Genomic DNA, 22,695 nt, shown 5'->3' on the forward strand with positions numbered 1-22,695 from the left:
GTGGGGAGCCAAGGGGTCCTAAGTCCAGCTAGGATCATGGCTAACTGGAACAAAGGCCTCGACCCAGGGCCAAACCCAGATTTTATTAATTCGTGAAGAAGGGAGTGGCTCAGAGATGAGTGACTGTGAGAACGGTGGGAAGTACATGAGTGCTGTGAGCTGGGCCAGGTAGGAGGCCTGAAATCACCTCCGCAAATGCAGAGGATATGCAGAAGGAGTAATCTGCATATCACAACTGAGGTAGTATGTTTTGGGGTTGGTGCTGCAGCTCTGATATGTAACTTTTTATGCCCTGGTGAGTGATAGCCTCTATCTCGAGGCTGATCCTAGCTGACAGCATGGAGCACTGGCTCTTCCGCCCGGCTCACACATACTTTTTGGGAGCTGCAGGGCAGGGAAGCACTGCCCGGTCAGCTTGCTTCAGAGACTACACCTCAACACCTCAGCTGGACCGATTTGCTTTGCTTAAAGCCGGTTGAGGAGATAAGGGAAAGTCCTAGCCAGCTCTGTACATGTCAGTACATGGAAATAGGGCCACATTTGGCCAAAATGGAGATAATTGCTCTTCTTTCAAGGAGAGTCGTCCAGGTGTCCTCCACACACCTCAAAACAACACTTCTTACCTCTTCACATTCATTCCCTGTTTACTCCATTTCATGGTACCCTTTTATAATTCTCTTTAATTTGGTAAGTTTTATGAGTTACAGCTCAAAAAACTTTTTTTGTTTAAGAAACAAAACCTTAACATGTCAAAACAGGTCAGCAGGGCTTCTGCTGCCTGGAGGGGAAGTAGGAAGGCGCTGTGGGGACTGTGGAAGATTACTCAATGCTTTGTACCATCCTCGTCTCTGGCCGTGCATAACTTCCTCTGCTGCCTCTGTTACGGTCAGCAAGTTCATAGCATGAAGTGATTTCATGAGTGTTGAGAAAGACGGGGTGCAACCAGCCCTGGGAAGTGGGTTGATAAAAGCCTAAGGCCTTCACGAAGTGCAAGAGCTGAGAAGAAAATGGAAGAAGCGTGAGTCTCAAGCACGAGAGGCTGTCGCATTTCTGGGAAGTGGTGTGCTGATGCCCCAGTACCTCTCTGGGCTGAGAATTGTTTGCATGTTGTCGGATTCTGTTCTGGGAAAGGGATTACAAGATGGGCTGAGGACTCTTCTGGGGTCTTTACTCAATTTCACCTGACTAATTGATCTCTAAGTCACACCTAGGCCAGGATCCTGGAAGCAATGAACAGTTTCATCATGAACATCTTGATCACTCAGCAAACCCCACGTAGCAGCTATGTGTCTGCCAAGGTCCTAGGCATCAGGGAAATAGACACTGGAAAGAGGATGTAGGCACTAACCTTGGACATGTGAGCTTCTAGTCTGAAAAGAAGCAGTCTTATAAAGAGGTCTGCATGAGCTGGGCCTGGTGGCGTCTGCTTGTAATCCCAGCACTCTGGAGGCTCAGGCAGGAGGATTGCAAGTTTGAGCCCAGCCTGGGCTACACAGCAGGACCATCTCAAAATACAAAATAAAAAAGCACTGGGGATATAGCTCAGTGTAAAAGCCTTTTGTTCAATCTCCAGCACTGGAAAAGCCAAAAGAAGTGCTAGCAATATGTCAGGGTTAAAGGAGTAGACAGGAGATCTATCAGACGAGCTTGGTTGCAGCTGACATATTTGAAGGGTTAAGCAGAAGGCAAATAAGAACAGGGAGCAAGTGGACCCAGAGGGGTAACTTCTAGAAGGGAAATGCTGCTTCTGACGTGTTGAGGTAGAAAGGAGCTTTCACTTCAGATCCTTTTGCATGCTTTGAATTTTATACATAATATGCGTGTGTGTTACCTAGTCTGAAAAATAAAAAATAAGGTAATTAAAATAAGGTAATCATTATTCAGCCTCAGCTTATTCTTTCCTTCCGGGAATATAGGGTCCTCCAGTGCCATATTTTGATATTTAAATGAAATTAAAATCCCCATACTATGAAATAAAAATCAAACACGATTCTTTGGAGGAAAAGGAGGAATTTTTAAGTATCTTTGTAATTAGTGATTGTAAATATGTTGCTTGGACCAGTAGCATCAGACTCATCTAGGAATGCATTAAAAATGCAAACTTGAGCCAAGCATGGTGGCACATGCCTGTAATCTCAGCACTTGGGAGGCTGAGGCAGAAGGATCTCAGCAAGTTTGAGGCCAGCCTGAACTACATTGCAAGACCCTGCCTCAAAAAAAGAAATGCAAACTCTTGAGCTCCCTGCCGCCCCTGCCCATGGACCTGTTGAATTAAACTCTGGAGTGGGCTTGGCAATCTGTGCTTCAGTGAATCCTCCAGGAGCTTATGATAAATGCTGTAAGAACAGCCCTAATGATTTTATAGAGGCACTTAGTAACCTAAAATAGATCTTCCCAAGGCTGAGACAGAAGGATCATGTGAGCCCAGGAGTTCAAGACTGACCTGGAAGGTATAGTGGGGCCCTATCTCAAAACAAAACAACCAGATCTGATTACTGGAATTGTACTGAACCTTTAAGAAAATCCAGTTAATTTTACAGAAAACAAACTCGAAATATGGAATTGCTTTTTTATTTCATTAGATTGTCTGTGTATGTACTTAGAGTTCTTAAAACTTCAATGTTATTATTTTAATTAACATACATTAGAATGCCTGTGTTTTAAGTGACCGATATGATGCCCATGATAGAAGATGGAACATCATTACCTCAGAAGGGCTCCTCTGCAGCCAGGACTCCCAGAACTTTAGCACCGCTACCACTGGTCTCTTCTCTATTGCTATGGATTTGTTTTGCCTGTTAGATAGGATTTCTTATAAATTGAACCATACAGTGGCTTCACATTGCTGTATATATCAGTAGTTCCTGTTTATTACCGATATTCCACAGGTTTGTTTATTCCTAGTGGACACTGGGATTGTTTCTGGGTTTTGATTGTTATGAATAAAGTTGCTCTGAACACTCCTGTATACATGTTTGTGGTTCATGTTTCATTTTTCTTGGATAAATACGAAGGGAATTGATAGATTGAGTGGTAAATGTATACTTCACATGACACTGCTAAAGAAAGAAGCTATTAGGAAGCTGAACATGATGGTGCACACCTGGAGTCTTAGCACTTGGGCGACTGAGGCAGGAGGATTACTGCAAGTTTAAGACCAGCCTGGCCTGCATAGGGAGTTGACGGCCAGCCTGAACTACAGAGCAAGGCCCTGTCTCAAAAAACCAAAAAAAAGAAAGAAAATCGTATTACCTTCCACAATGTATGAGTGTTCCAGTTGTTCCATATTAGCAATAAAATTGTTAATTTCTAGATTATCTCCACAAAATTAAACAACAGTTTCTTGGAGTACAAAATCATCAATAATAAACGTTAAGGTCAGCCTGGGCAACTTAAGGAAGACCCTGTCTCAAAATGGTTTGAAAATATAGCTCAGTGGTAGAGTGCTTGCCTAGCATGCATGAGCCCCTGGGTTTAGTCACTAGCACTGCAAAAACAAAACAACAAGGAATTACCTGGTCCGGTGGCACACGCCTGGAGTCCCAGCACTTAGGAGGTTGAGCCAAGGATCACCACAAGTTCGAGGCCAGCCTGAGCTACATAGCCAGACCCTGTCTCAAAAAACCACTAAAAAGAAATAAAACTAGGGGCTGGGGATTTAGCTCAGTGTCACAGCGCCTGGCTGGCAAGCACAAGGTTGTAAGTTCGATTCCCAGTACCAAAAAAAATAAATAAAACTGGATTTCTGCCAAGCATTGTGGAGCACACCTATAATTGCAGAACTGGAGGCTGAAGCAGGAGAACTGGAAGTTTGGGTCCAGCCTGGGCAGCTTAGCAATTTAGTGAGAACTTGTCTCCAAAAAACTTGAAAAGAACTGAGGATGTAGCTGAGTCAAGTGCCTGGGTTCAGTCCCCAGTACTGTAACACACATACACAATGAGATATATATGTGTGCTGTCGAATGACTAAAACTTAACTTCTGCCTTGTGTGCCTCCTTGTCCAGTTTGGTTGATAAGTAGTTAAATTACTCTAAAATTTAAAACACCAAATCCTTTTTTCAGATTGGGAAGTGAACTTCTGTGAGTATTTCATTACTTCCTTTTTTTTTTCTTTTCCTTTTTAGCTACTCAGTATTTTAATTGCCTTCCTTTGTGAAAATTTCCCCATTTCTGCCATAAAGATCCGAGATTTACATTCTTCTAATTAATGTGAAGAAGGTTTAGATATTACCAGGGATAAAAGGGAAGTTTCTCCAACTCATAAAGGATATCCACTAAAAATCTACAAAAAATATCATTTAATAGCCAAATGTTAAAAGTATTGATAGCAAATTCAAGAATAAGGTGGGGTGTTTATTATTAAGCAGGGTCACATTAAAGGATATGTTCAATAAGACAAAATGAAATAATATAAAAGACAAAACATAATAAAATATCTACTAAGAAAATTCAAGGAGATGTATAATCATATATTAAAAATAGACCTGAAGTCTTATTGCATCAGTGAACATTTAGAAAAAATTTAAGAATTCCTTATGAGGGCAGTGAACCTGCAGGATGTTAAAAGAAATATATTAGTACAAACACTGACATTAGTGGTGAAAAGTAAGGTTTGCTAGATAAAAATTTGGAGGCAGAAGTGTTGGTCTGCAGTGTGAAAAGGCTGCCCTGGCTAAAAGACCATGTGGTGGCCCGTGGTCCTTTCCAGGCTCTTACTGTCCCATTCAAAAAATTGGACAGGACAACTGATCAATGTGAAAGTTTTAAAGTTTAAAAAAAAAAAGGTAAAGGAAGTACTTTGAAGGGAAAAGAAGATAGACCGTGCATGCAGTGTGGGTCACTGCAAGAATAGGGCGGTGGCCTCGAAGTAAGGGGCTGCCTCCTTTATATTTTCTTGTGCCATCAGATCCCAGCAGTGGGAAGCTGTTCTGCGCATGCATCCTTGCTGTGATTTGCCAACCCTGCATGATTCTCAGCTCACGCCCTCTTGTCCAGCCTCTTTGCCATGCCCTAATCTTCTGCCTCACCCTGACTTGTGAACCTCCTGTAAAAAGAACAGTGGGGCTATGAACAGATGGCTGCACTGTGGAAAATGTGTGAAAAGAACACTGTTCCTTTGTGATTGTAGTTGTTAGGAAAGTTGTGAAAGCCAGTGAAACCTGGTAACAGCTATATGCCTTACAGTAGCAATTTGCTAAACTAGCAAAAAGGGGGAAGAAATGACCCTTTGGGGACCTGCAGTTAGCCTTTCCTTAAAATTTTTCCTCTTGCCTGGTGTGGTGGTGCACGCCTATAATCCTAGCCCTCAGGAGGCTGAGGCAGGAGGATTACTACAAATTAGAGGCCAGCCTGGACTATATAATGAGACCCTGTCTTAAAAAAAAAAAAAAATCCTCTGGCAGCACGGTGTAATGGCCAAACATGCAGACTCTAGCTAGGCTGCCTGGTAAATCTTAAACCATGTGCCTGAGTTATTTCATCTGCAAGATGAAGATAACAATACCTAACTTGTTTGGACTGTTAACAGTGTTAAACCAAAATTCTTTGATTCAGGGTACCAATACACTGAGTATTGGTGGGAGTTGGGAAAATTTTCTCAAGAATTTTTTGACCTCAGGGTTAACACCTGTATGTCAAATATTCCGATGATGGGGCATACAGGTGACTGTCACATGAGCAGATTTTCAGTTCACCCCTTATTTTCTGCCCTTCATGCCATTGCTGTCTCTGTGCCTGGCAACCCAAGTCTGTCTGCTTCAGGGCTCTGCATAGGGTGGTGAGCCTCTCAGAGGTCACTAGGTTTCATGCTATGAAGTAAGGCACCAACTAGATTCCTGCAGCTTAATTCAACGCTGGCACTACCCAGAGTGTTGAAGCTCTGACAGGTTAAGGGCACAGCCTTTCCGTGCCAAAGGACCATCCCAGGTGAGCTTCCAGCTGCTACTTTTATCTTTCCGGGTAACTTGAGATCATTCTGAGGTGCTTCTCTGACACCTAGGGCTTCTTGAGGGTAAATCTTGCCTTCCTAATCTATCCTCCCTAAACTGAAAATTTGCAATTCAAATCACATTCATGTAGCTCCTAATTTGGTGTTTTCCCTGGTGCTGGGATCAAACTCAGGACCTTGCATGCTAGGCAAGTGCTCTGCCACGAAGCTACTCCCTTCTCCCCTCATTTGACTCTTTTTTTTTGGTTTCTTTTGTTTTTTTGGTTTTTCTTCTGGTACCAGGAATCGAACTCACGACCTTGCGCTTGCCAGGCAGGCGCTGTGCCGCTGAGCTAAATCCCCAGCCCCCTTGACTCTTAAACAATTATTTTAACCATTCTGCTTTTAAATTGTCCAGTTCTTAAACATGAATTGAAAATCAGGGATCACTACACACTTGGAGAAATCTGGTAATGGGAAAAATAAACATCAAGATAAGTGGTAATAACCGTGGAAGAAGTAGATAACTCAGCAGACAAAAGAGCTTAAACATTAGTATCACATGAGACATTCAAGAAGTTTGCATTGGGTGGAAAAAATTAAATGTGAAAATATGGAACAGAAAATAACTATGGGAAATCCTGAAATTTTACAACGTTGGAAAGCTGCAAAGTAAAAGAGGAAATCCAGAAAGTAGAGCAAAAACACTAAGAATATATGTGAGGAAAAAAAACATACGTTAACGATTACATTCCCACCTAACAAGTGAGAATACCCACCCCTAAAAAGGAAATTGGTAAAGAAATGATAGAAGATAACTTGGGAGGCTGAGGCAGGGGGAGCTCAATAAATTTGAGGTCCCCCCTGCTACATGGTAATGTCAAAGCCAGCCTAAACTATGTAATGAGACCCTGTCTCAAAACAAAACAAAAACCCTATACCTGGATACAATATTTGGAAATTTTATAACCCCAAAAATAAAAAAGAAGATCCTAAAAGATAAGAGAATAAAAGGCTGGGGATACAGCTCAGCGGCACAAGCGCCTGCCTGGCAAACACGAGGTCCTGAGTTTGATTCCCAGTACAAAAAATAAATAAATAAAATAATTTTTTGAAAAAAGATACCAGAATAGAAACTTGTCACCATCGAAGAAAAAGATACCAACAGCATAACAACCCATCTTCACCAACTTCAGAATAATATAGAGTCCACCAAAAAAAATGTAAACACTTCAGGAAAAGAAAAACTTGTGTCAATATTTTAGTACTAAATGTATTGAGACGTCATGGGATTAATACATTACTTTTTTACCTGTGGCCTCTACAATTATAAGAGGTGCTCTATGGCTGTGAGCTTCCGGACATTTCTTAGTACAGTGAACCGCTGCATGGGTAACCTTGGTCACTGAGATTGCTGCATGTGCATTGTCAATTTCTTCTCTAAGGGCTGGCAGTGCAGTGGGTTTCCTGCCATACACCCCCTAGGGTCCCCCATACGAGGGTAACACCGTCTGTGGAGAAAACACCATATTGTTTTGCTTTTCCTGGCGTGGGCATACGTTTGTTTGGTGGGCTCTATACTTCCTGTTGCAGGACTTGTCAGTCTCATTATTCCTTCTGAGTCCTGACTGACCGTGTACTCAGTACCCAGCGCTGGCCGGTGCTTCTCTAATGTGCCGTTTGTTTTCACTTTCAGTTCCTCAGGACAGACTCTGCTTCCCGTTCTAGGAGAGGCACAGGCCGTCTGCACTTGAGCCGTGTCCTCTCGTCCTCCTTTCTCTGGCCAGCACTCTCCCCCCACGGACCGGGACCTGGGGACATTCCATGGTAAGTAGGAACTCTTCTTCCACACCCTCCTCCCTCTCCTGCTCTTTTTTATTTTTCATCAGGGAAAGTATCTTTAATGATGTCAGCATGCAGAAGGGCAGGTTACCTACTGCAGGCTCTATTCAGCGACAGGAAGACAAGCATCGCCGTCGTGCATAGCCTGTTATGTCTGTCCCCAGGTGGGCGCCCCAAAAAGGAGCCAAGTGTGTTTTCACAAAGGCTCACGTGACACAAAAAAATATAAATATTCTACATTTAGTATTTTTAAACATTTTAAAAGACTAATAAAGCTGAATATGTAAGAAACATAAAACTGCTTACAGAAAAAAAGATTAAAGTGCTGGCAATGCATGGGACAAGTGCACCGGCACCATCAGGATGCGTTAAGATCTATAAAGCGAAACAGGGCATTGCGGATGCAGGCAGAGGACACGAATGGGCAAAGACCATAAATGCTCTGCGTCATGCATAGTTTTGAAAGTGAGTTTCAAAAGAGACATTTTCACAGTCCAGCATGGTCAGCACCCGTCCCACGGCCCAGCAGAGCTGTGGGAGTAGTGAGGCCGCCTTGGGCAGCCGCGCCCTGGCACCCGCACGCAGAGCACTGCTATGTCTGTGAATACAGCTGGCATGTGGAGTCACTGCCCTCCTGTGCGTGGGGACACTCCCTGGGCACCACTGCTGTACAGAGTGAGGCAGGTCAGCACAGACTCCTGGGTAGAGAGGCTCGGTAATGCCACCAGGGCCCTGCCCAGCAGTGCAGACGTGGGTCAGTCTCATGTTCTTCAGAGGATTCCGTGTGCACACAGAGGTGGGGATGCATGTGGCTGTTTCTCACTAGGGAGTGACAATACAAGCTTTGCTTTTTGACCTCATGTTTTAACTTTCCTCTGAGCTTCTAAAGTATCTGTAAGCAGAGAAGATATTCCAGCCTTTTACCAGTACAGAACAGGGCCCCATTTTTTGGTAAGAGCTACAGTTTCCTCCTGAGTGCTCCAAGGATCTGCCCTGGGTCAGGAAGTGACGGGGGCCCAGGCTCGACCCTACACAGAAGAGCACGTCTCCCTGAGTCCTAGTTCTCGCTGCGTGCAAGCCAGTGCCTCTGGCGTTGAAGGTCCCACCCCTGTGTGCACCCCCCTGCAGGAAGGCAGTGACCCTATCGTGTGGACCCCAAAGAGCCCCTGAAAGGGCAGAACAACTTCTCAGAAAATGATCTTGCTGCAGTTCACAACCCACACGAAAAGGCAAACGAGTTTCCTAACACTTGCTGCTTCAACAAGGCTGAGGGGGGCTGTCTAGGCAGTGGCTCTCACCGTCTTTCCTGGCTGCTCAGGAAGGCAGGGGGCCTGTCTGGCCAGCAAGTCCACACAGTTCACAGGAAGTGAGGGGGCTGCTCGGGCCCAGGGCCCTGTGGGGACCCCCTGACTCCAGTGGCCCAGGGGTTATAGCTGATGCTTCATCCCTTGCAAGAAAGCACTGGTCCTCTGGGTTTCTGTTCATGGGGGTTTCTGTGCAATACCAGCTTTTCTGTCTGTATTTGTTCTCTTGTTTCTCTCTTTGCACACAGCCTGGCAGGAAGGAAGGAGGACAGACCCTGGGGGTGACATAGACTTGAGTTTAAATCCCAGCTCTGGGACATACTTACTCTGTTGGTGTTAGTACCTGTAGTCAAAGAACATCAGACCTGGAAAGGGCCTCAGAAATCATCTTTTCAGGCCAAGGGAATAGCTCACCAGCACGGTGCCTGCCTGGCAAGCGTGAAGTCCTGAGCTTGATTCCTGGTACCAAAAAAAAGAAATCATCTTTTCTCCTGGGAAATGGCCTCAGGACCAGCAAAACTGGCCACCAAACTTAGTTACGTCTGAACAACACTGATCTCAGCTGGAGTGCTGCAAGTCTGTGCTTATTTATCTCTGGGGAGGCCTCACTGTTGTGTATTCACTGGCCAAAGTGCAATGAATGTGCTAACTCGTGGTGAAGGGGGTCCTGGCTAGGTGTGAGACAGACCAGGGCAGCCGGAATGAGCTTGCGGTTAGGGTTCACAATGCAGTGGTGTTACCTAAAGGTGAAGCTCATCTTGTGGGACTAAAAATGGCTCCCAGAAACTAAGCTGGGCCTGGTGTTTCCTCAGGCCAGCTGTGTGTCTTGACCTCTATGAAAGCCTTAGGCAAGTACTACAGAGTCTCATGAGTTTTTGCAATTGTCCAAGGTTGTGTCATCGCTGAAGATGGGACTGTGACTGGGATCACTGAAATAAATGTTTAGCTTTATAATTTAAGTGATATCTAGGGCTTTATTTGGAGGAAGAAATATTTCGCACTGTTGGTACCACGCTGGTTGCTAGTTTGAGTTCACATTTTGGACCTTATTTACTAGTTCAAGCTAGTTCACTCAAGTACTGCAATTCTTCCTGAGAGGAAGCATTTCTCAGTGGAACTTGAATGTGGTAGATCCAAAACCAGAGGAAATAGCTAAGTTAATTAAAAAAAGAATTCAAAGGAAGTTAGCCATGGATACTATGTCCTGGCTAGTAAGGACGAGTGTTCGGCTGACAGTCATGGCCAGTTCCTTCTGATGCTACCATTGTTGGTCTGATGGGAACTGGCCCCTCACCTGATAGGTGATTGCCCTAGACGCACTGCATGGAGAGACCCTCGTGAGATGAGAAAAGGAACTATTTACAAGCAAGATCACCTGTAGGTTGATGTCAAGTGCTTCCTGAGGAACCACTGCTACAATGAGCTTATCAGAGATAATGGAGCTCTTTCGTTTTGATTAGGTACCGTCACATGTAGCTTCAAGTGAAAGGGCATGCTTGGTCTTAACATAGACCTTCAATTCATGGCAGCTTTTGCAGAAGTGCAGGTCATGGGCAAACCCAAATTGGATGAGCTGGGTAACATTCTAGGAGTAGGAAATCTATCTCATAGGGGAAAACATCAACTCTCCCTGTAACAGAGGTGGCTGAAATGTGAATGCAAACAAAGACCTTTGGACTGATTACATCATGCTACTAAGGGCCCTGATTTCACACCTTTGACCTCAGAGACACTACAACGGCACACGTCCAACTGCTGGAACTCCACGTGTGCCTCACGCGCTGGGAGAAGTGTTGAGGAGCTGCTGCCAGTGGGCCCGCCCATTTGCTCCCGAGGGTGTAAGAAGATCAGTATTGTTCCTAAGAAAGGAAACAATGTAAATAAAAGAGACCTAAAAATCTCAGGACTAGTGAGGCAGGTGGAAATGCTCCGACGGATAATTAGAATGGCATGATAGGGCTGGGTGTGGCTTAGTGGTGGAGCATTTTCCTAGCAGGTGCAACGCCCTGGCATCTGCCCCATCACAGCAAAATCAAACAAGGAAATAACATGAAAAAGGAAGGAAACAGGGCTGCAGCGAAATGTTACCGTATCAGTGTAAGGTGATTTATACAGCACGATGATGAGGAACCTTTTATTTTTTAAATAGTAAATTTTATTTTATTTTATGAGGAAAATTCAAAACAAAATAATAGGAGAATAACAATAGTTAATATGTTGGTATTGTTATCTTCAACGTAGTTACTCAGAGTACAAGATATGGGCATAAAATATTCTCCAAACAATATTAGCACAAGCCTTTCCTTTCAGTGAACTAACAGAAACTAGTAGTTTCACTGTCTTGTAATTTTTCTTCCCTTTTCCCTTTCTTCCTTTCCCCTTCCCCCCACTCTAGTTCTTCTTTCCTTTTAAACAGTTTTTTCTCATTTCACAATATCTATTGTACATGTTGGACCTTATTTACTTGTTCAGATTCTTATACTAGAGAGACAATACGATGTTTACACATGCGAGTCTGGTTAATTTCACTTATGAATATGATCTCTAGTTGCATCCATTTACCTATAAAAGTCTCAAGTTTATCCTTCTTTATAGCTGAGTAGTACTCCATTGTATAAAAAGACCATATCTTTTTTATCTATTCCTTGGTTGCTGGGCATTTAGGTTATTTCCAAGATTTAGCTATTACAAACTGTGCTGCTATAAACATGGGCACACATATATCCCTGTGGTACGATGTTTTCAATTCTTTCGGGAAGATACCTCAAAGGGGAACAGCTGAGTCAAATGGGACCTCTAATCCTAGTTTTCTGAGGAATCTTACCCCACAAATTTCCACAGTGGTTGCACCAGTCTACCCTCCCAATAGTGGAGAAGGGTTCTTTTTTCCCCACAGCCTCTCCAGCATTTGTTATTGGTGATTTCTTGATGACAGCTGCTTTTTCTGGAATGAGATGGAATCTCAGCGTTATTTTAATTTGAATGATGAACCTTTTAAAGATGAGCTTCAAACTGCAACACAAGCTGGGCGTGGTGGCACACACCTGGAATCCCAGCACTCAGGAGGCAGAGGCAGGAGGATCACCTTGAGTTGAGTCCAGCCCGGGCTACCTAGTGAGTTCAAGGCCAGCCTGAAGTACACAGAGACCCTGTCTCAAGAAAAAAACAAAACAAACAACAGCAACAGAAGCAAAGTGCAACCCAAAACCCATTTGTTTATCACAAAGTACCAACACTGCAATTAAATCTGAATACTGAGGTTTTAGTTTAGGAAAAACAACGTATACACTAATATCTTTTGTCTTAAAAGAAAAACACAGTAACAAGCATGCCATAGGTTTACCACCACTGATATAGTGGTTAGGTAGTCTGTCTGCTCCACCAACTCCTCAAACCATCCAGGGGCTGGGGATTTAGCTCAGCGGCAAAGGGCCTGCCTGGCAAGTGCAAGGTCATGAGTTCGGTTCCCGGTACCGGAGAAAAAAAAAAAAAAAAAAACAAACCCATCCAAAGACCACAATAGATTTCTAATTTTATTAGCAAATAAGCAAACCCGTAATGACACGAAAATCAAAACTACAGTCCCTTTAAAGCAAATTGCTGTGAAGAACAGGCTGGCAAGTTCTGGTGCTGCCCCCGCCGGGGGCCTGAAGACCTTTGTATTGGCAAAGATAAAATGGCCCAGAGGTGGTGAAAAGCCTCCCTGGCATTGTGGGACCGGGAAGCATAGCGTGTTGTTATGTGCAGGCCTGCTCATGAGACGTTACGGGGCAGTGATTCACTTGAGTGTGATGCGACAGTGCAGCTGTGGCTGAGACCGCGGTGTTTCTACAGAAACACACACTCAGTGCACAGTGTAAACAACCAGTGTTCATGAACAGAGAGGCAGAATGTGACAGAGCCGCAGCACAGAGCCATGTTTGACAACGAAAACGAATGTGAGGTACTAATACGTATTGCAACGTGGCTGAACCTTAAAATCACACTAAGGAGTGTGCCTAGACGTCAAAGACCATATATTATGTGATTCATATGAAACGTGGGCAATGGGTATATCTCTTCTGTTGTTGTTGTTGTTTTTTGAGACAGGGTCTGTCATGCAGTTCAGGCTGGCCTTGAACTTATTCATTATGTAGACCACACTGGCCTTTAACTTGCGGTGATCCTCCTCCTGCCTCAGCCCCCTCAGCACTGAGATCACAAGTGTGTGCCATCACGTGTGGCTCAGAATAAATATATCTCTACAGAGAGAGTAAAGTAGTCCTTGCCAGGGCTGGATGGGTTAGGAGAAATGGGAAGCTACTGCTAACGGTTACAGTGTTTCTTTTCGGGGCGATAAGACTGTTTAAAATTGATTGTGGTGATGACTACACAAGTCTCTATATTCGGATCTATTAAGCAATACATTTCAAATGGGTGATTCATGGTGTGTTGATTATATCTCAGTAAAGCTGTAGTTTAAAAAGTAGGGAGGGACTCAAAGTGGGAAGTTCTAACAGAAAATTGTACATAAGTGTTGACATATTGTTAGAATGGATGTGGTATCTGAATGGACATATCCCTTGCCCAACCCTTTAAGGAAAGAGATTTCATGACAATCTGGTCTTCATCTGATTTTAATGAATGATGCAAGATGGGAATCTTTTTGTTTGTTGGTTGGTTTTTGTTTTTGTCTTTTTTGACAAAGGGTCTCACTGTGTAGTCCAGGCTGGCCTGCAACTTGCATCAGTCCTCCTGCCTCAGCCTTTCCAGTGCTGGGATTACAGGTGTGTGCTACCATACCCAGCCAGGAACCTTTAAAATTACCTCAGTCTACCCAAGTATGTATTTAATTTGAAACAGTACAAGATATTTGAGAAACATCCAAGAGATTCAGCCCTTATTAAGGACATGGTAGATGCAGATGTTCTAGAGATGATGAACTCTTCATTAAAAATTTTGGTAGGAGCTGGGGGTGATAGTGTGCACCTGGGGTGGGGATATAGCTCAGCGGCACAGCACCTGCCTGGCCTAGAGAGTGCACACCTGTGATCCCAGCACTCTGAGAGGCTGAGGCAGGGGGATCACAGGTTCAAAGCTGGCCTGGTCAACTTAGCCACCTAGCAAGATCCTATCTCAAAATAAAATTTAAAAAGGGCTTGGATGGTAGCTCAATGCAAGCACCCTGGTTCAGTCCCCAGTACCACCCAAAACACACCAAGAAAACAAAAAGCATGTGACTGACTCAGTAATTATTCTTTTGGAAATGTATCTTGGGGAAATAAAGACTAAGAACAAAGACTTTGTTCTAAGCATATTGAACTGTTTATGATAAGAAAAATGGCAATAGCCTAAGTGTCCTACATTAAGTGAAGCCATTAAAAGGTACAAGGAGATATATATTTATCAATGTGATATTTTATAATTTTTGGTTAGGGAAGTAGTTTGTAAAATGTAATGCATAGCACCTGTAGCCATAATTATGCTGGGGCCTCCCAAGCTTGGGCACAGAGGACCACAACTTGGAAATGAACACAATTAGAACAAGGATTTTTAAAAACGAGTAATTTCATCAAACCGTTGCTGTGAGGCACCTGCTTGTGCGGATGTCCGTCCTTGACACAAATGCTAACCACGCGATGGCGGGCCTGATGGGGGGCTCTGCAGCACTTGCACGGCCGGACCCTCAGTGCTCAGCAGGGCACTCACCGCACAAGCAGGTGCTCAGCAAGTGTGTGTGACGGAGAAAGCTTTCTTTTTTTTTTTGTACCAGGAATCGAACTCAGGGCCTTGTACTTGCCAGGAAGGTGCTGCACCGCCAAGCTATATCCCTGGTTGGAGAAAGCTTTCTGATGTACAGAGCTGCTTCTTTGCCTTGGAAATTTAGGCATTTCTTCAGTTTCTGCCTTCTTCAGACAGTGAGGAAATGCTTTTTATAATATAAGTGTTATTGTAACCAATCAACCTTTTCCTCTTTTTTTTTTTTTTTTTTTTTCAGAAAATGACCACCCAGGAGGAGGCTGAGGAGAAGATTTCCCAGTTTGATTATGCCTTGGCCTCAGAATTGTCCTCTCTCCTGGGCATAGACGCCATGGCATTTATGAAGGAGAAAGAGGAGGAAGAGCACAGAGACCGTGCGAAAATGAAGAAAGGCTTCAACTCTCGAATGCGCAGCGAAGCCAACCGTTTGAGGACCTTTGTAACCTACAAGACCTACAGCTCGTGGACCCCGCAGGACATGGCAGCAGCTGGCTTTTACTTCACTGGGGTGAAGTCAGGGGTCCAGTGCTTCTGCTGCAGCTTAATTCTCTTCGGCACCAGCACCAGGAGGGTCCCAGTGGAGAGCCACAAGGAGTTCCGCCCGGGCTGCGGGTTCCTTCTGGGCAGAGATGTCGGTAACATCGGCAAGTATGATGTGCGGGTCAGGACGCCCGAGAAGGAGCCGAGCGGGGTCCGAGCGAGGTACGGACAGGAGGAGGCCAGGCTCGAGTCCTTCCGGGACTGGCCCTTCTATGTCCAGGCAGTGTCCCCAAAGGTGCTCGCAGCTGCCGGCTTCATCTTTACAGGTAACTTGATATCATCTCCTAAAGCTTCTCTCAAGTTTTAACTTGTGGTTCCATACTTTGGTTGCTTTTGAACTGCTTTGTGAATCTTTCATTACTTGTTAAATGTGTTGTGTTAGATGAAAATCTATTTTATTAAAATTCTACTTCAAGCAGGGTATGGTGGTACATGCTTATAATCCCAACACTTAGGAGGCTGAGGCAGGAGGGTTGCCCAGAGTTCAAGGCCAACCTGGATTACATAGCAAGACCCTATCAAAAAAAAACAAAACAAACAAACAGAAAAGCCCAAAATTCCACTTCAGTAATTTTTCTTTGATTTATGTTTTGTGTACCTTGTGTTAATTCGTCAACTCTATACAAAACCAAAAGACTGTGTTTCCATAAATATGGACCTTAGATGATACAGGCTGTATTCTTAAGGCCCTGATGCGGTTTGATCTCTCTCCTCCTGCATGAGTATCTCTTCACTGCTCTCCCGTAAGCTTTCTGATTTGTAAAATTTCTACAGTTTTTGAGGGGTTTTTTGGTTTGTTTGTTTAAGTCTGCCATAGAGGGTGACTTACACTTCAGAACGTGCCACTTGGCAAGTATGGTGGTCTTAGCCACCGCACAGATGCTGGCAAATGACAAGGAGACTTGTAGGAACCACTGTCCTTTACTGAGCCCTACCTCGTGCACGTGGGCGAACGCCATTTCTGCGCCAGCCCGTTTGCCCCTTTTCTTCCCATTTCACAGCTGTTTTCATCGAGGAAAGACTTTAAGAAATGAGCCTGCATTTTACAGAACCAGCACCAAGGTCCCTTCCAGGGACCTGCTGGCCGCACCCTCATCTCCCTGTCCTGGGCGGGCGGAGAGCGGAGCCCGGTTCTGGAGGGCACCGGTCAGAGCGGAGTTGCGTGGCTGGGTGCCCAAAGAGCCAGGTGCCTCGTGAGGCCCTCTGTGCATAGGCTGGAGTTCGCGGGGGGGTGGGCGGCAGGGCTGGCTGGGGTCACCCAGCACTCCTGAAGAACAGCGCGTGGGGCAGTTTGTATTCCCAGAGTGAGGAGAGCTCTCCCTACTCCGGGAATCCCTCAGGGCCACTGCTGGGCAGTGAGCCCTTGTCCTGTGTCCACAGGTAAGAGGGACACCGTGCAGTGCTTCTCCTGCGGCGGATGCTTAGGAAACTGGGAGGAAGGAGACGACCCTTGGCAGGAACACGCCAAGTGGTTTCCCAAGTAAGTGCTTAAGTGCTTTCTGCTAACACCACTTGAGTGTTATGTTGTGTTTTGTTTTGTTTGCTTTGCTTTACTTTGCTTTGCTTTGCTTTGTCTGGCAGTGCTGGGCTTGAACCCAGGGATGCTGTCCCACTGAGCTCCACCCCAGCCCTTTTTATTTTATGTTTTGATTTTGAGACAGAGTCTTGCTACGTTGCCCAGCCTGGGCTCAAACTTGGAATCCTCATGCCCAGCCTCCTGAGTAGTTGGGATTACAGGTGTGTAGCACTACACCCCTATAAATTTTTTAGTTTTTAAAAAGACAGAGACAAAAGAGTCTTGCTGGAGTACCTACTTGGGGTTGTTTGTGAGTACACAGTTGCTGGTTAGGTACTGGGTCAGCCCTAAACATTTGGGCAGGTGTTCACATCCGTAAGTCTTCTTATACTTGGGCGGCCAGGCAGACAAAAAGGGAGGAAAGCTATGATATGTTCAGTGGAAAAAGTAACGTGCACTATAGCAGATGTATGGTAAGCCTTCAAATAACTGGGCATGGTGGTGCACACTTGTAATCCCAGCTCTTTGGGAGGCTGATGCAGGAGGATCGGAAGTTCAAGACCAGCCTGGGCAATTTAGCAAGACCCAACCTCAAAGTAGAACAGAAAGGGGCTGAGGTATGTGTAGGTCAGTGGTATAGCGCTTGCCTAAAATACAGGAAGCACCAGGTTTAATTCCCAGCACTGTAAAAATAAACAAACAACAAAAAAAATTATAACGCCTCAGATTAAATAGGAACTTGTTTGAAAATATATCGAATAAATTATGAAAGATATAAATCAAACAATAGATACATAGATACTTATGGGTTTGGTTTTGTGAGTTGGGGAGGGATAATCTGAAGATTTAATTTTTTTTATCTTTTTGAGACAGGGTCTCACTATGCAGCAAGCTGGTCTTGAACTCACTTTATAGCCCAGGCTGGCTTCAAACTTGCAACAATCTTCCTGTCTCAGCCTCCCAAGTGCTGGGATTACATGTGTGTGCCACCACGCCCAGCTGAAAATTTAATTTTAAATAATTGCACATGTTATCACTAATAAGAATAACCAGGGCTGGAGATACAGCTCAGTGGCATAGCACCTGCCTAGCAAGTGCAAGGTCATGAGTTTGATTCCTGGTACTGAAAAAAAAAGAATAAACAATAACTAGTCTCAGAACAGTGACAGTTCTCATAAGTAAGTTTTGTGGTAAAACGTTTTGACAATTTTATAGAAAGGTAACATTCAGCAGTTCATTATGTTTAATGTGATCTAAGACATTTATGTCAGTGTTAGGGTAAAATTTAATTACATTTTAAATTACAGATGTGAATTTCTTCAAAGTAAGAAGTCCTCAGAGGAAATTGCCCAGTATATTCAAAGCTACCAAGGATTTGTTGAAGTAACGGTAATTTATAAATGGAAGTTTTTTTCTCAGCCTGTCTTTTTTGATTGCCTAATATCTGGATCCCAAGGGGGGAGGCATTCTTTGTATGTTGTGGGTTTTCTTTCTTTTTTCCCTTCTTTTTTCATTCTTTTGCCTTTCATCTGCAGAGTGGTTAAAAAAAAAGAAAAATGATGTTTTACATTCTCTTGCTAAGTTGGAGCGCTTAGCAGTCCCTTTCCCAGGGACTAGAAAAAAGTGGCCTTTGGTGGGCTCTGCCTGCCCTGCTGATCATTGCTGTATGGCTGAGGCTGCTTCATGGTACCTCTTCTACCAGGAAAGGTCCCCCAGCATGGCATTGCCACCACCAAGGCCTAGGGCCAGCTCCTCCTGCTGGGTCTTTACCCTACAGAAGTCAGGATAACAAGAAGTGAGGAGAAACCTAGGCCAAACTGGTGAAAACAACAAAGAGGATTTATTGGCTATGTATCAGAAGACCAAGACCCTGTAAAGAGCGTAGACTGGGTGACAGGTGTGGTTGCGCACACCTGGAATCCCAGAATGCAGGAGGCTGAGGCAGGAGGATCGCTGTGAGTTTAAGGCCAGCCTGGGCTACATAGTGAGTTCAAGGCCAGCTTGGAGTACATAGTGAGACCCTATCTCAAAAACCGAAAAACAGAACAAAACAACAGCAACAACAATAACAACAACAAAAGCATGGACTAAAAGTAGAGGAAGGGTGTTTTCTTTCAGGAAGAAATCTGGGTGCAGCTACCTTAGAGGGACCCGTTGCTCAATACAGAGCTCTCCTGAGTTTCCTTTCCTTCCTACCCCTCTTTCTTCATTAATCAGAATTCTCTGGTGTCTAAATGCAGTTCTGTTTGTAAGCCAGATCTCTGTAAAAAAGGGACCTTTAGGAGATTTCCTATTGCGTATGGGTAAACATGCACTGCTGTTATTTTACACTGCATTACAAACTTCCTGGCTGGGTGCCATGCACCTGTAATCCCAGCACTCTGGAAGGCTGAGGCAGGAAGATTGCAAGTGAGCCTATCCTGGGAATTTAGTGATTTAGTGAAACTGTGTTTTAAAATTTTGAAAAAGGTTAGGGAAAGCCGGGCATGGTGGTGCACGCCTGTAGTACCAGCACTCAGGAGGCTGAGGCAACAGGATCGTTGCGAGTTCGAGACAAGCCTGGGCTACAAAGTGAGCTCAAAGTCAGCCTGAACTGCACAGCGAGACCCTGTCTCAAAAAGACAAAAAAAAAAGGGGGGATATAACTCAGTACAAAGGCCTGGGTTCAACTTCCCAAAAAGGAAAAAACATCCAATATTCACTTAAGGGTATGCTTCTCTAACAACTCTGCCATTCTACTTAATGAAACTCTTTATGGGGGCGCTCTTCAGATCTGTTCCTACATAGGTGTATATAGTATAAGTTAAACAATTAATAATATAGATTTAATTTTCCTCAGGGAGAACATTTTGTGAATTCCTGGGTCAAAAGAGAATTACCTATGGCATCAGGTAAAAGCCCAGATGTATTCCAAAGGCTTTGCTTGTTTATTTTTTCGTCTGCTTTCTTGTTCCCCATCTTTTTCCTTTTTTGTTTTTGGTACTGAGGATTGAACCTAGGACTTTCACACAAAATTACACCTGCCAGCCCATTTTTATGTTTTGAGACAGGGTCCTGACAAGTTACTAAATTACCTAGGGTAGGCTTGAACTTGAAATCCTCTGCCTCAGCTCCCAGAGTACTGGGACTATAGGCCTGCGCCTGTCTTTTTCTTTTTAAATAAGCCCTTCCATTTTCCTCATTTTACACCACCATAATTCTTCTTAAAAATCATTTCCATAAGAGATTTTTGCTGTTGCAGAGTGAGTTAGTTTTTAGGATGAGCATAGAGAAATATGTTGGGGTTGATTCCTCCACTAACCGTGTCCCTAAAACACCTGAAGTTTCTGAATAAAGTGTTTTGAAAACATTCTTAAATGGCTCCATAGCCGGGCATGGTGGCGCACGCCTGTAATCCCGGCACTTGGGAGGCTGAGGCAGGAGGATCATTGAGAGTTCGAAGCCAGCCTGATCTACAAAGTGAGTTCAAATCCAGCTGAAACTCCATAGCGAGACCCTGTCTCAAAAAGACCAACAAAAAAAAGCTCTGTGTGTTAAGAAATGAATGAATATTCACATTAAAAAATGAAATGTCTAGCACCTGCCTGCAATCCCAGCACTCAGAAAGCTGAGGCAGGAGGATTGAGAGTTCAAGGCCAGCCTGGGCTACCTAGCAAGACCCTGTCTCAAACAAAACAGAACCAAACCGTGAGGCGATGGCAACACAGCCAGTTTCATCTTAGGCAGCGTAACGACATGGTCCAACCCTCCCAGCACGCGGAGGACGGTGCCAAAGCCCAGGGCCAGCCCAAGGGGAGCAGCCGCTGGAGCCCACCAAAGCGACATCCCAGAGAAGCGGAACCCAGCTGCCTTTCCTAAGGGCACTTCTGGGAAAATCACCTTTCCCAGTCTTGACACTCACCTCGGAAGGAGGAACTCTCCTCTAGCTTTTTCTTGTTTTATTCTGATGCTAGATGGTAAGAAAATAATTTCAAGATACATTTCATGATAGCAAATTTCAGACATATGCAGAATGAAGCTAATAGAATATACTCACCAGACATGCAGAACTCCACTTCCGCGGTGCTAGCCCTTGGCCACCTCACCTCAGCCATGTCCCTCTGCTTCTCACACCTGGTTATTCTGAGACAAGCTCAGTACCTCGGGCCTGGCATCGCGAATATGGAGGGAAACTGCGTAGTGCCCTTGTAAAGCTCACCGCTGGCCTGCTCCTTTCCTTCAAGCTTACGACAACGACAGTGTCTTCGCTAATGAAGATCTTCGCCAGGACACTTTTAGGAACTGGCCCCGAGAGGCCTCGGCAGTGGCGGCCCTGGTCAAAGCAGGTCTCTTCTACAGAGGTGAGCAGCGCCTGGTGCCCACTTGCTTGCGTGGCCATTTAAACCCCATGTGGACTTGAGGATCCTGGCCTTGCGTTGACCTGTGCTCAACAAGCTTCTCTCTTTTTGTCAGTTGTTAGGTGTCCCTTTTACGTCCTCTCTCCATTCTCTGTATCGTTGGAGTGCTGGGAAGAATGTGCTCAGACTGGAAGCAAGAGGTCTCAATGAGGCTTTTGTCTTTACTTCTGCGGGAGGTAGCAGCCGCAGGACAAAGGAGCGGCTGGCCTTTACATTCAGTGGCTGAACTTACAGGCTACAATCTATCTCGGCTGACTTAATTCAGGGGGGAGGGGGTGGGAGGTGATTTCCGAGTAAGTTAGAGAGAGCAGGTGTGGGGTTTAGAACAGGAAGTCCTTGGTTCTGATCTTGGAAACCAGCTGTGTTCCGGGAGAAGGTGCACAGTCATCATTTCTCAGAGCTCAGGATACTAACGGGGTAGGGTAGTGAGTAGATGGCCAGGGCTTTTAAACCTGAAATGGAGTTGTTCTGGCCTTGTGCTTTGTCAGAAAAGACAAGGCCCGTCTCTCACAATGCCCCCCTCAGGTGTGAACCCCAAAGTGAAAGCCTGACCTAGACAGACGGTAAGTACATGGTCTGTCTGTGATCACTGTCATGTCTTTTCCTTTCTATATATTATTCTCCCTGCTCCTTGTCCCCTGCCTGTGCTTAAAACAGTCACAACACTTCTATGTATATTTCCTTACCCATTATTTAGTTAGGTGGCCTTATACACCTATAAAGCAGAGCTGGGCCAGGCATGGCGGCACACGCCTGTGATCCCAGCACTCAAGAGGCTGAGACTGGAGGATTACCATGAATTCACGGCCAGCCTGGGTTATATAGTGAGTTCAAGGCCAGCCTAAAATATATGGTGAGATCCTATCCCCCACACACAAAAAAAGCGCAGCTAGGAAACCAGACATTTTCCCTGGGTGGTGATGTGCCCTGTTGAGATTGAGGCTTTGGGGGCTGGGGATTTAGCTCAGCGGCAAAGCGCCTGCCTGGCAAGCGCAAGGTCGTGAGTTCGGTTCCCGGTACCGGAGAAAAACCAAAAAAAAAAAAAAAAAAAAAAAAAAAAAAAAGAGATTGAGGCTTTGGTTACTGTGGAAGAATGGGAGAGACTGGGGGGTGGGGTGGGGGTAACAGTCTTTGCCACACTCTGCTCACAGGAGAAAGTCAGAGAATTCTGCCACAACCCTCGAAGCCAGCGGGGTCTGAGGGGGAGTGATGGGAGATTAAGAAAAAACAAGACACATAGAAAAACACTGGGGCTGGGTGGGACCTGACCTCCAATGGAGAGGCAGCGACATCCCAGCATGGTCTGCCTCTTTATTTATACAGAGTAAAAAGGGGGGAAGTGTACGATGGGGCCGAAAGTGCAAGGTCTCAGTGTTTTGCTAAGAATACTGAAAGGGAAACTCTCTCAGAGCTGTTTATGCTGTAGTTAA

General features: G+C 44.8%; 2 protein-coding genes across 9 annotated transcripts in view; both read left to right on the forward strand.

Annotated features, from left to right (window-relative positions):
* The window catches only part of LOC102025409 (general transcription factor IIH subunit 2), a 32,813-nt gene extending 25,109 nt beyond the window's left edge, over positions 1–7,704 (forward strand). The window contains exon 17 of the mRNA XM_005413918.2: positions 7,624–7,704. Within this exon, the coding sequence (XP_005413975.1) occupies positions 7,624–7,655 (32 nt within the window). The 3' untranslated portion in view covers positions 7,656–7,704. The remainder of the gene's footprint in view (positions 1–7,623) is intronic.
* The window catches only part of Naip (NLR family, apoptosis inhibitory protein), a 33,720-nt gene continuing 18,695 nt past the window's right edge, over positions 7,671–22,695 (forward strand). For 7 of the 8 annotated variants that reach the window (XR_265067.2, XM_013509581.1, XM_005413916.2 and 4 more), the window contains exons 1-6: positions 7,671–7,754; positions 15,051–15,618; positions 16,733–16,832; positions 18,176–18,257; positions 19,708–19,759; positions 21,092–21,208. Coding sequence is in view for 7 of the 8 variants with exons in the window: in XM_013509581.1 (XP_013365035.1) it covers positions 7,752–7,754; positions 15,051–15,618; positions 16,733–16,832; positions 18,176–18,257; positions 19,708–19,759; positions 21,092–21,208 (922 nt within the window). In the remaining variant the exon portion in view is untranslated. Of the gene's footprint in view, positions 7,755–15,050; positions 15,619–16,732; positions 16,833–17,048; positions 17,090–18,175; positions 18,258–19,707; positions 19,760–21,091; positions 21,209–22,695 lie in introns of those variants that run through there. The other variant, XM_013509584.1, reaches the window with a different exon arrangement.

This window comes from Chinchilla lanigera, unplaced genomic scaffold (assembly GCF_000276665.1).
Source record: "Chinchilla lanigera isolate Chin_1 unplaced genomic scaffold, ChiLan1.0 scaffold00174, whole genome shotgun sequence".
NCBI lineage: Eukaryota > Metazoa > Chordata > Mammalia > Rodentia > Chinchillidae > Chinchilla > Chinchilla lanigera.